The following is a 12,317-nucleotide window of genomic DNA, read 5'->3' as shown; positions in this document are numbered from 1 at the left end:
TGAAGCTGCCGGCCCCGAAGCGGCCGCATACCTCTCATACCTGCGGCCACCCCGCTGGTGGCCCCGCTCCTCTGGGGACCCCTGAGGGAAACCCCCATCCTTACGGCCATCCTCACCCCCCCAACGCCCACCACGATGGGGCCACCAAGCTCTCCTGGCTCCAGCGCTCCCGTGGGACACATCCCTCCCCAGTGACACCCAGTCCTCCCCACACCAGCCTCCCTGCGGCTGTTTGGCCGGCTATGGGAGAGGGGGACGGTCCCCTTGTGTCCCCCCCACCTCCACTGAGGCAACCAGTCAGGTTTCCAGCGCATTTTTGCTTTTTATTACCACGCAGTAACACACACTACAGCTGCTGACTACCTACGACAGGGAACGCACGCACACAGGCACAAAAATAAAAGAATAAATTAAAATAAAACTGTGTAAAAAAAAAAAAAACAATGGAGAAAAGGAGGGAGGTGGAAAAAAAAAAAGCGAAAAAGGAAAATGAGAAAGGGGCTGGTTACACTGAGCTTCTAGGTAGGACGTTTTTATTTGATCTCATGGCTGACGGACGGCTTCCAGCGCGGAGGAGGATGCGCGGTCGTGTCCCGGGGCCACGGGCGCCCTGGCAGCCTCCTCTTCCTCCTCGGCTCGGCGGCGGGAGCTTCCCGAAAAGCACCTCCGAGGGATGCCCCGGGCAGCAGGGGGGGACGGGGTGCGGGTCCCCGGTCAGGCCGGGCGCCCCGGAGGAAAGGCAGCGGGCGGCGGCGGCGGCGGCGGCTTCAGCGATGTCCCTAGAGTTCGTTTGGTGATGCCGCCTGTGCCCCCCCTTCCTCCCCCGGGTTCCTCTCCATGGTGGCTGCACCAGGAGCCTGTCCCTGCCTTAGTCGTTGGAGGTGACATCGATGTCTTCTCCGCTCGACTGCTTGGTGGCGAGGCGCCATCGGTTGATGTGGTGGGAACCTTTCTTCTTCTGATCCGAGTCAGGTCCTTCCTCCTCCAGCTTCTGCCGTTTGTATTTCGTCCTCCTGTTCTGGAACCACACTTTCACCTGGGGGAGAGGGAGAGATGGGCACTCACAGGGGTCCTGGCACAGCCAGCCCTGGCAAGGGATGGTGCTGCGACCAGGCAGCAAGCTCAGTTTTCCTCAGAGATCTGCACAAAAGAAGTCCCTGTCCCCCCAGCAACGCTCCCACGGCCACCCTGCCCTGCCTCGGTTTCCCCTCTGTCTGCGGCAGGGTGGGAGGGGAGAGACAAACACAGCGGGTTGCAGGGTGCAGGGTCCTGCTGCCTCCCAGCTCCGCTTTGCTGCACATTCTGGCCTTCGAGAAACCCAAGACGGGTGAAGAACACCCAATCACACCTCAGACTCAGGGCCAGCAGGCTCACGAGACCCTCCTTACAGCTCTACAACCTGGTGCCCATCACCTCAGTGTCTGGGCTGTGCCCCCATCGGCACAGCACGGCAGGGGCAGCTAAACCTGGTCCCATTTCATTTGGTCGCAGGATGCCATGGGCACAGCAGCCGTGGCTCCAATGACCGTGGGGGACAACACACAGAGCCGTCCCCACACCTCCAGTGAGGACCTGTGTCCCACGGCCAGGGTGGCATCATTAGTCTTGGGCTGGACTGTATATAACCAGGTAGCTAATTATAGATAGATTATAATTACAATTATAGATCATTCATTTATCACATTTACGTTTCAGGAAACCTTTTCCACTATGACAGCGGTCAAACACTGTCCCAGGAGCTTGGAGAGGCAGCGGGGGTCTCCATCCTTGGAGATAACACCCTCCTCCCTGCCCGAGACCTGGAGAACCCTGCTCCGACACCGCACACCCTCGATGCCAGTGCCAGGAGTGCGGCCCATGGTAGGGGCTGGACACGGCAGCACGGAAATGGCGGTCAGTTTGGGATGCTGAAAGCACCCACATGGCCGGTGGTGTGGGATTGCAGGATGCCGTGCAGCCGGGGATGCGGGATGCTGCAGGCAGAGGTGCAGGGATGCTGCAGCCAGGGACGCAGGATGTCTGCTGCAGGTGGGGATGCGGGATGCTGCAGGTGGGGATGCGGGATACTTCAGGCAGCGGTGCAGGTGAGGATGTGGGCTGCTGCAGGCAGCGGTGCGGGATGCCTCCCGGCTTCCCAGGCCCCACAGGACACTAGGTGCCGCTGCTTGGCCGCCGCTGCCATCCCGGCCCAGGCCAGGCTGAAGCATTTACCCGTTTGAAGGTGGCGCGGTGCCCGCAGCCCCTCACAGCAGACACTGGCTGCACCTCGTCCCCTGGGACTGTTGCCCCCTTTCCCCCTTCTCCTTCGACATTCATTGCAGGCGACACTCGCTTTCTGCTCCGGAGCCTTTCGCGGCAGGCGAAGGCAGCGTTCACAGCTCGCTGCATTCCCCAGGTGAGCAAAGCCCTCGCAGGGTGCCCCGCGACCAGCGCAGTGCGAGCCCTTGACTTTAAGGCATGTTTAGTCTATTGAAACAGCTGCTTTATGGCACCAGTATATATTATAACCCCCCTGCCCTGGGCTCAAACCATTTGCTTTCCTAGCTTTGGGGCATTTCTGGAACAATACTGAGCTGGCGCCTTTCATTCAACAACTGCAAAGCACTTTACAAACTTTAATTAAAGCTCTCAGCCCTCTGGGAGCAGGGAAGTTGCCTTATCCCTAAATTATAGAAGGGGAAACTAAGGCATAAAGCAATTAAGATGCTTGAGTGAGGCTCTGTGGAAATCGGGGGTGGGTGTGAAGCGGCTCCTGCATGTAAAGCCTTTCCTCCCCAGCTTGGTTCAGCTTAGAGAAACCCACCAGGGTATGACCATCTCCTGCGGGATGAGGCTTCCCTGCACTTCCCAACTGTCTCTGCTGCAGGAATGGGGATGTTTCCAGGCTGGATGGGCTCCCTGACCCCTCCAATACCATATCCCTCGCTCCAACAGGCCAGAAGCCACAATGAGAGAAATGTGAGAACCGCACAGTGGGCAACTGGGGGATAAGCTGCCCCCTACGATGCCTCATCCTGACTCCAAGAGTAATTGGTTTAAACCCCCAAGCCCGGGGGTTTTATCCTTTCCCAAACCCTTGCCACATTAACCGTTGTCATGCCGGGTGTTTGTGCATCCAACCAGTGTGATGCTCATGGGGTCCCTGCCAAGCCGCTCCTCGGGGCTGGCCCTACTCTTCTGCGCTCTTGCTGCGGGATGGGGACAATCCCTGGATGGCTCCTGCATCCCTGTCCTGCCTCTACATACGGCTCCCATCCACTGCTTTGCCTGCACACGCCATGAGCTCCCACCCGTGGAACACCCTGAGGGTCATTGCGTCCACCGAGAAACCACACTCTGCTCTGGGGATGCTGACAGCACCCAGAGAAGCAGCTCTGCCCAAAAGGTGACAATGCCATCACCAAGCTGGGGACAATCAAAATCTGGTGGCTGTGTGTGCAGCTCCCCTGGACAACAGCCGAGTGACCCAAACCCTGCGGAAGGCTGAGGGCATGGGGATGGGTCTGGGTGGTGACCGAGAGGGACCAGCCGTGCCGTCACTTGGGGCCAGACACAGTGACACCACTTGTGCTGAGCCGTCACGCGAATGTGCCACCACCTCGAAGGGCAGCGGAGCTCCCCAGGCATCAGCGCTGCACCCTCGCCTGCGGTCCCAGACGGGACTTTTCTTCTAAAAACACCCCAAAACTTTTAAGAGCTTGGTTTTGGGGATGGTCCTTGTGGGGGAAACACTGACAGCCCTGGGATTTGCAGCGTGGCTGCTCTCTGGCTGTATCTGGGATGCTCATCTTTCTCCTCCCCTGATTCCCAGGCATTCGTTCAGTTAATTATTACCGCTCCTGCCAGAGTGGCTGCGATGCCCGGCCAGCCCCGACCCATCGGCCAGGGCTGCTGTGCCTCCATCCCTGCACACATGATGCTGGGAAAGGGTGCTGGGGTATTACAGTGCCTCCATAATCACCCCGAAGCCGGGAGGGGATGCTGGAATATTATGGTGCTGCCATAATCACCCCAAACCTCCCACTCGGCAGGAGCCAGGGTGATGCCTTTGCTTTGGGAAGGCAGGTTTGACATCCCGAGTGGGGCCAGCACCATGTGCTGCCAGGGATGGAGAGGCTCTGCCCGGACGGCTGGGCTGCATCGTGCAAAATTAACTCTGGGAAGTTATTTCTCAGCTCAGCACGCTCCCCCGGGAGGTGAAATGACCCGATGCCACCAGCGATGGGCACAGCGGTGCTACCACCTGTGATGCCCAGCCCTGTACAACCGCAGCACACAGCGTGGTACCCCCACCTCCTCCCCGCTCCCCACCTGCCCGGCACAGGCATCCTGCCCCCGGCATGCCAGCCCCCGTGCACCCCCGCTGCGTGGCACCCCTGCGGCACGCCGACCACCAGGCTCGTTTTCCATCCAGCTCACACATACCATGTGTGTGTGTGTCCCCACGCCATCCTGTCACGCACAAACCCCACGGATGGCTCCTCTTGCGCAGGCCACCCCATGTCCCCCCCGCAGAGCCCTCCCTACGCATACTCCAGCCTCATCCCACTTACTGAACACTTGCGTTTGCTTCGGGACCATGAGCTGCCGCTGTTTTTTTCCCCCAGTCCTTTTTTTTTTTTGTGGTTGCATGGGCCTGTCCTATCCCAGACTAATGCAGCACCTTGGTAGGAGAAAGGATGGGAAGGGGTTAAATGCCTCCACCTTTCCTCACCTTATATCCCAAGGCATTTCCTGATGCCGGGCACATACAGTACCCTTTTCACCTTCCCCCTGGACTGCTCCAGGTGTAGCTTTCCAGCTGGAGGACGCGGACCTGGCACCACACAAAGGGCAAAGCTCCCTTTTCCAGGGGGGAAAAGTAGCTGGGAAATAGGGCCAGGCACCGCCATAACGAGCAGCCCCTTGTCGGAGCGGCTAAACCCTCTCGGAAATAATAAAACACCCCCACCCATGGGTTTGGATGTGGGGCTGCAGTGGGTGAAAACACGTCTGTGTTACCCGGTGTCACACCGGGGACGCGGGTCACCAAGGACGGGGGGTGGTTTCCACGGGAGGTTTGCGTGCGTGTAGGATTCATCACTGGATTAATAATAATAATAATAATAATAGTAGTAATAATAGTACTGCCTGCTTTTGTCACGGCCACCAGCCCGGCTGGCTCTCGCACCCTACCAGTCCCGGTACTTCCACGCCCATCCAGTATCACATCCCTCTGCACATTGGGGTTATTTCCCTCCAGGTAATTAAAAGATGATTTAAAAGATTATTTTTCTAAAGCCACAAAGCCGGCAGGGAACAAGCCTTCCCTGCCGCCTCGCAGACCCCCCTGCAAATCCCTGCTGCCTTCGGGGACGCTTTGCCGACACTCGCTGCCACCGCCGATCCCGAGCCTGATGCTCTTTCCCCCAGGAACCGGCCCCAGCCCCGCGATCGCCTCCGTCGTGACCTGCACTCGCTCCCTGCCCGCAGGTGACGAATTACCCTGCGCCGAGCGGCTGCAGCAGCTTCCCAAGAACATGGAAATGCCGTACTACAAAATACGCTGCAGTGCATAAAAAAAATTATAAAAACACTTCTATATTGCCTCTTTCCGTTTCTAAATCTCCACCCGGATTTAGGCATGGACGTCTCTGCTTTTTCCTCAATAAATTGCGTTATTGCATTTAGGCTCGGGGCAATGATGCACAATCCGAGGGACTCGTTGAGCTCCGCCTCGGGCATCCCGCAGCTGCCCTTTCCGCCCGGGCAAGTTGCTGTTTGTTCTTTGACCTTTGGGGTTGGCTGTGTTGTTTTTTTTTTTCCCTTTAACATCTTTTTCAGCCCAGAGAGGTGACAGAAGCAGCAAGGAAAGGACCCGAGCTGCGGTGCCATCTACTGCCGTGCCCTGCGAGCCGTGGGGATGGGGATACGGGATAGCATCAGCACCAGGATACAAACGGCCTCTGGATTTTGTGGGCTCGGTCCATCCTCCCCGACATCTGCACACACGGTTTCCCGCTGTCCCCCATGACAGTGACATTTTCCTCGCGGTAACTTCCCTCTTGCAGAGCTGTATTTGGAGGTTTTGCTTGGCAGAGCCACGGCAAGGATGAGCCAGACGGGTACCGGGAACACCCACGGCTCCAGCTTTATTTTCCAATTGAATTAAAGGATAAAAATTAAATTAATTCAGAATATAGGCCAAGCTACCTAGCCAGAATTTGGAGAAAACTTTCTTTCTCTGCCGACTCAGTTAATGAACATGATGGGAAATAGCGAACCTTCACCTGGAGCATTCGGCAATAGCTGCTCGCAAGGACACCAGGCTCCGACACGCACAGAGATGCTCAGCCCCAACTCCCCTGTTTTCCCCCAGCACCGTATGCTTTTCCGTTTCCTTTCATCCCTACGGTCCTCCTGGATCCCATCATTTCTAAATGCCCATGAAATGCCTTTTCTAAAATTCAGAAAGTTGTAGCTGAAAGAAATGCCCTTCGCCCAGCACCCATCTTTGCACCCATCTGGACTTTCGGGCACTGCGGAGTTTGTGTACAAAACCAAAGCTGCACAACTGAGGCACATTTTTGCAGTTCTACAGGGGAGAATCTCATGCTGCTGCTCCTTTTTTAACTGGATTTTTAAAACCATATATTTCTGGGGGAAAACACCCCAAGCAAGCAAGAAATAACACCAGAAAACCGCTCCAGAGAGTGGCACGACGCGAGACCGGCATTCCCAGCCTCAAGCGCTGCCGGGAACCACCTCAGCGACCAAACACTGTGGCAAAAGAAAAAACAACCCTCAAACCCACCCCGAGCCCACATGAATCCGCACGGTTCGGCCATGGTTTCCACGCAGGATTCCCAGACAAACCCAGCTGGGAGATTGCAAAGCACAGCCTCAGCCCTACACGGGGTCGGCGCCGTCTCTGCCGCCCGATGCTGAGCTGCTCCCACCAGCGGACGGACAGACAGACGGATGGTGGAACTGACGGATGGTGGGACTGAGGGGCGGGAGGCTGCCCGGGGGTACCTGGGTCTCAGAGAGGCTGAGGCTGCTGGCCAGCTGCTTGCGCTCGGCGCCCACCACGTAGTGGTTCTTCTCGAAGGCCCGCTCCAGCCGCAGGAGCTGGGATGGCGAGAAGGCGGTGCGGATGCGCTTGGGTTTCCGAGCGAAGGGGCCGTGGAGGAGCAGGCTCTCCTGGGACACCTCGCTCCCTGGGGACAGAGAGAGGAGTCAGCGTCCCACGCCAGCACCCCCAGCCCTGCAGCTCCCCCTCTGCGGGACCGGGGGGGGATGTTGGGGACACCATCCTGCCCTGTGACAGGGGGAGGACAGACAAGGGGATACTGGGGGACCCTGGACATCTTCTCTGCCTCAAGCTTGCAGCATTTGTCCCCTCCTGAACACCACAGTGCTCCCTCCCCAGCCACCCTCAGTCCTGTGGCTGCACTGGGCACAGGAGCAACGGGAGGGGAAGGGAAAAGAGAGGGAAAGAGAGAGGGAGAAGGGAAGAGGTAGAGAAAAAACAGAGAAAGAGACAAAAAAGAAGATAAAAAGAGCAGAAAGAGAGGGACAGCCTAAGAAAGTAACAGGGAAAAAAGAAGAGACAGAAAGGGAGAACTGAGACAGAAAGAAAGAAAAATAAGAAAGACACAAAGGAAAAGAAAGGGTGAATGGGAGAAAGAAAGAGAGAGAGAAGGAACGTGGGAAAGCGAGAAAGAAAAAGAAAGAAAGAGAGGAAGAAAAGTCAGAAAAGAAATAGAGAAAGAGAGGAAGAAAAGAGGAAAGACAGAAAGACAGAAAGAAAGAATAGAAATAGAAAGAAGAAATAAAGAAAGAAGGAAAAGGGCAGAGAGCAGGACAGCCAGGAGGCGTTGGAGGGAAGGGCAGAGGCCGCGGCTGAGGGGCCGGGAGCGGCGGGGGACAGAGGCGGCAGCGGGGCCGGAGCGGGGAGACCCCGGAGCCGCTCCCGGGACTGTGCGGGACGGGCCCGGGGCCGGTGCGGCCGGTCGGCACTGCGGGGGCCGGGCCAGAGCCGTGTCCCGGTGCCCCCGGGCGCCGCCGGCAGCGGCCGCAATTCCCAGCGGAGCCGTCGTAGCCCGGAGCCAGGCGAGGGGTTGGTGCCGAGCAGATAACCCTAATCTGGGCTCCTCCGGCCCGGCCCGGCCCCCGGGACACCCCGGGGCGTCGCGGCGGGGACGGCGCGGACAGCGAGGGGACGGGGATGGAGAAAAAATGGAAAGAAAACTGAAAGAAACGAAAAAAAAAGAAAAGAGAAAACAGAAAGGAAAAACGAAAAAAAGGAGAGGAGAGGAGAGGAGAGGAGAGGAGAGGAGAGGAGAGGAGAGGAGAGGAGAGGAGAGGAGAGGAAAGGAAAGGAAAGGAAAGGAAAGGAAAGGAAAGGAAAGGAAAGGAAAGGAAAGGAAAGGAAAGGAAAGGAAAGGAAAGGAAAGGAAAGGAAAGGAAAGGACACAGATAGAGAAAGAAAAAGAAAAATAAGAAGGGGAGAGATAAAAATGGAGAAAAAAAAGAAAGATAAAGGAAAGATGGAGTCATCAAAAGAAGAAAGAAAGAGAGAGAGAGAGAAAGAAAGAAAGAAAGAGAGAGAGAAAGAAAGAAAGGAGAGAAAAAAGAGAGAAAGAAAGAGAGAAAGGAAAGAAAGAAAGAGCGAAAGAGAGAGAGAAAGAGAAAGAAAGAGCGAAAGAGCAAAAGAGGAAAGAAAGAAAGAGCGAAAGAGCGAAAGAAAGAGCGAAAGAGCGAAAGAAAGAGCGAAAGAAAGAAAGAGCAAAAGAAAGAGCGAAAGAAAGAAAGAAAGAAAGAAAGAAAGAAAGAAAGAAAGAAAGAAAGAAAGAGAAAGAAAGAAAGAAAAAAGAAAAAAGAAAAGAAAGAAAAGCTACAAAATCAAATAAAATCTCGCTGTGCAGACGAGATCCACCGCAATCTTTCCCTTCGTTTCCGAGAAGGAGAAACCCAAACTCCCGGCTCCGCCAGCCGGGGGGCCGCGCAGGGAGGCGGCAGCGCCGGTCCCGTCCCCGGGAGCCCCGCGATGCCCGGCCGGGACCCTGCTCCGCCCGGGGCGGCCGAGGCGGGACTGCTGCGGGGCTGCCCCAGCCCCGCCCGGCCCGCCGACGGGGCTCTGCCCGGGCACGGCACCGGCGGCGGGGCCGCGGGGCAGCCGCACGCCGGCTCCAGGGCTGCGGCTGCGGGAGAGCACGGGCACCGGGGGTGCAAATTCACTCCGCTACCGGGTGTGCTAACGCACTCCGGTACCGGTTGTGTAAATGCACTGAGCATCGGAGTGTGCAAATGCACTCCGGTACCGGGTGTGCAAATTCACCCCGCTACCGGGTGTGTAAATGCACTGAGCATCCGAGTGTGCAGATGCACTCCGGTACCGGGTGTGTAAATGCACTGAGCATCCGAGTGTGCAAATGCACTCCGGTACCGGGTGTGCAAAGGCACTCAGCCCCGGTGTGTAAATGCACTCGGCGCCGGTGTGCGAACACCCCGAGCACCGGCTGTGCCTGCAGGCACGGCAGCAACAGGTTTTGCCTCCGGGTCTCTTCCGGCCTCCGCGGTTAACGGGCCCCGGTGCCGGGCAGGGCAGCCGGCAGCCCTCTCTCTGCGCCCCCTTCGCGCCCCGGGAGGAGCGGGGGCCGGTGGGCGATGCCCGCAGCAGCTCACCTTGGAAGCGGTGCCCGAAGAAGCGGTTCCGCAGCACCCAGGGGTAGAAGTTGAGCGGGTCGCGGTGTTGCGGCCCGAAGAAGGAGTGGGGGTGCGGCAGCGCTGAGCCCCCCAGCTGGTGGGGCCCGACGGGCAGCGCCGGGTGCCCCACGGCCTCGGGGAAGACGAGCTCGGCGCTGCCGTAGAGGGCCCGGCCGGCGGCGGCGGCGGCAGCGCCCTGGAAGCCGGGGGCGAAGGCGGCGGCGTCGGTGGCGGGTCCGGGGTAGCCGAGGGCGGCGGGGCGCGGGGGCTCCTCGGGGCTGAGGTGGGTGTCCTTGCCCACCAGAGACTCGATGGTGAAGCAGCGCTTCGCAGACGGCTGGAACATGGTTTGAGCCGGGAGGCTGGGGGGGGGGTTTGGGGGGGGGGACCGGAGCGGGGCTGTTCCTCCGGGTGCGCGTGTGTGTGTGTGTGTGTGTGCGTGTGCAAGAAACCTCCCCCTGGGCAGCGCGCACACACACACACACACACACACACACACACACACACACACACACACACACACGCCCACCCGCGGGCGCCTACGCACCCGCAAACCCCGGGCAGCCGGTACAAATACGGCCGGTACCTGGCGGGGCCCGGAGGAGGGGGCGGCCTCACCTGCTCGGGCCGGGGCCGGGGCCGGGCAGGGGGAGGCAGAGGAGGCAGGGGGAGGCAGGGGGAGGCAGGGGAGGCAGGGGGAGGCAGAGAGCGCCCGAAAAACTGGACTGGAGCCTCTCCCGCAGGCGCGCCGCGAAGTTGTGGGAGAGGGGCTCCGGCTGCGGGTTTTTTTTCTTTTCCTTTTTCTTTAAAAAAAAAAAAAATAAAATTAAAAATTCTTTTTAAAAAATTCCTCTCTTTTCCCACCTTTTTTTCCTCTTTTTTTTTTTCTTCTTTTTCTTTCCCCTTTTTAAATAAATAAAAGAAACAGACCCACGGCGGCCGTTCGTAACTCCGCGGCGCGGGGAGCTGCCGGCCCGGTGGGAGGGAGGAAGGGGAGGTGAAGGGAGGTGAAGCCCTCCCCCGCGTCCCACCGCGGCTCCCCGCCTCCCGCGCAAGCTCCGCTCCCCTCCGCGTATCCCCCCCCCCCACACACCCCTCCAAGGCAGGACCTTCCCTCTGGACAAAAGCCCGCTCTTCCCACGGGTCCGATCCTGCGCTTAGGTTAAAAAAAAAAACAAAAAAAACCCAAAAAAACCCCGAACAAAAACCCCCCAATCGCTCGCGATTTTGGCTGGGTTTTCCGCGGCGCGGGGGGGATGCGCGGAGCGCGCAGCCCCTGCGCGGGCCGGTCCCGAGTTCACTCCGCAGTTTGGCTCTGCTCTGAGTTTTGTTGGCCCGCGGAGGCGGGGGCCAGCCCTCCCCTCCCGCACAAAGGGGGTTGAAAGTCTATTTTCCACTTGGCTGGATTGAAATACTCCGCGCGGGCACCCGCGGATCCTTCCCCCCGCGGAGAGGAGAGCGCTGCTGCGCGCCCGCGGGTTTTCCGCGGACACATTCCCGCAAGAGGCTGCGAGGAAGGAGGGGAGAGGGAAGAGAGAAAAAAATACATGAAACCCCCCAGAAATGAAAGGCTAAAAACGGAGCCAGCGCGCCTCCAAAGCGTTATTTTTATTTTTATTTTTATTTTTATTTTTATTTTTATTTTTATTTTTATTTTTATTTCCGAAAGAGGGAGAGAAAAAATACTCTACATTTTAAATATATATTTATATTAAAAAAAGGGAATAAAGAAGCGGGGCTGGGTCAGCAGGCTGGTGGAGAAGGCACCCGGCGCGGAGCGGGGCGCACCCGCGGAGGGACGGGGAAGAGGACGAGAAGGGAAGGGAAAGGGGATGCGGACACGGCGCTCAGCTCAGACGCGGGAGCTCTGCCCGGCTTCGGACCATTTGTGGAATTTAATTTAAATCAATTTAATATAATTTAATTCAATTTAATTTAATTTTTTTTTTCTCGCTCTCTGTTTTCTTTGATCCCCGGGCCAGGCCGGGGGTGGGCGAGGCGGGGATGCGGACCCTCCGCCCCCGCTCTCCCGCAGCCGCCCGTCGGGACCGGGCGGTGGCAGCGCCGGGGGCCGCCGAGCGCTACGCGGGGCCGGGATTTCGTTTCGTGCGGATCTCGCCGGTTTTCAGCGTCTTCTGCGGGGGAAAAAGCCGACCGGGCTCTGGCTGCTCACCGCGGGAATCCCCGCCGGCAGCATCTCCCCTCTGCGCCCCGGCTCCACAGGAACCTTTTTTGGGGGAGCTGCTTTGGTTTGGGAAACATAAACCTTTAAACTATTTTTTTTTTCCCTGTTCGCCCCCGTGGTTTTCAGTCTCAGCCCAGTGTCCAGGCGAGGCTCCCTGGATGCTTTGGAGGGAGCCAGGGCTCGCTGGGAGCTGGGAAGCTGCTACACTGAAACCAGGAGAGAAACCCAGATTTATCTTTACATTTATTTTTCCACCTGCCACTCCAGGCCTGCTGTCACCTCCAGAATAATTCAGGCAGGACTTTTATCCCCCATGGGAATAAAATGCGGACACCCCCCAGGCGAGTGCCTTGCTCGGCGCCCGGTGTCCCCAGCTTATTAAAGAGAAAAACTTTAGCCCCTGCATCCCTGGGAGGAGGTGATCCGGGAGCAGCCTGCCTTC

General features: G+C 58.0%; 1 protein-coding gene across 2 annotated transcripts; it reads right to left on the bottom strand.

Moving 5' to 3' along the window:
- Positions 1-297: 297 nt before the first annotated feature.
- On the bottom strand, positions 298-11,652 carry EMX1 (empty spiracles homeobox 1). 2 transcript variants are annotated; one of them, XM_074587167.1, is made up of 3 exons: positions 9,670-11,652; positions 7,015-7,199; positions 298-1,036 (listed from the first exon to the last, which is right to left on the bottom strand). In XM_074587167.1, exons 1-3 carry the CDS (start codon positions 10,034-10,036, stop codon positions 869-871), a joined length of 720 nt encoding a protein of 239 aa, XP_074443268.1. In that variant the 5' UTR covers positions 10,037-11,652; the 3' UTR covers positions 298-868. The 2 variants fall into 2 exon arrangements, 1 of the variants encoding a protein (XP_074443268.1); XR_012587005.1 differs by lacking the exon at positions 9,670-11,652 and having other exon boundaries at positions 7,015-9,333.
- Between the last annotated feature and the right edge of the window lie 665 nt (positions 11,653-12,317).

This window comes from Larus michahellis, chromosome 5 (assembly GCF_964199755.1).
Source record: "Larus michahellis chromosome 5, bLarMic1.1, whole genome shotgun sequence".
Classification (NCBI taxonomy): domain Eukaryota; kingdom Metazoa; phylum Chordata; class Aves; order Charadriiformes; family Laridae; genus Larus; species Larus michahellis.
Note: the sequence above shows the minus strand (reverse complement) of the source record. Positions and strands in the feature narration are given on the sequence as shown.

What these genes read in the sequence shown, in the direction of transcription:
- EMX1 (XM_074587167.1), bottom strand. Translation starts at nt 10,036, where the DNA reads ATGTTCCAGCCGTCTGCGAAGCGCTGCTTCACCATCGAGTCTCTGGTG. An exon ending in CTTCGGGCACCGCTTCCAAG is followed by an intron (nt 7,200 to 9,669) that starts GTGAGCTGCTGC and finishes CTCTGTCCCCAG; the next exon opens with GGAGCGAGGTGTCCCAGGAG. An exon ending in TCAGCCTCTCTGAGACCCAG is followed by an intron (nt 1,037 to 7,014) that starts GTACCCCCGGGC and finishes CCTCTCCCCCAG; the next exon opens with GTGAAAGTGTGGTTCCAGAA.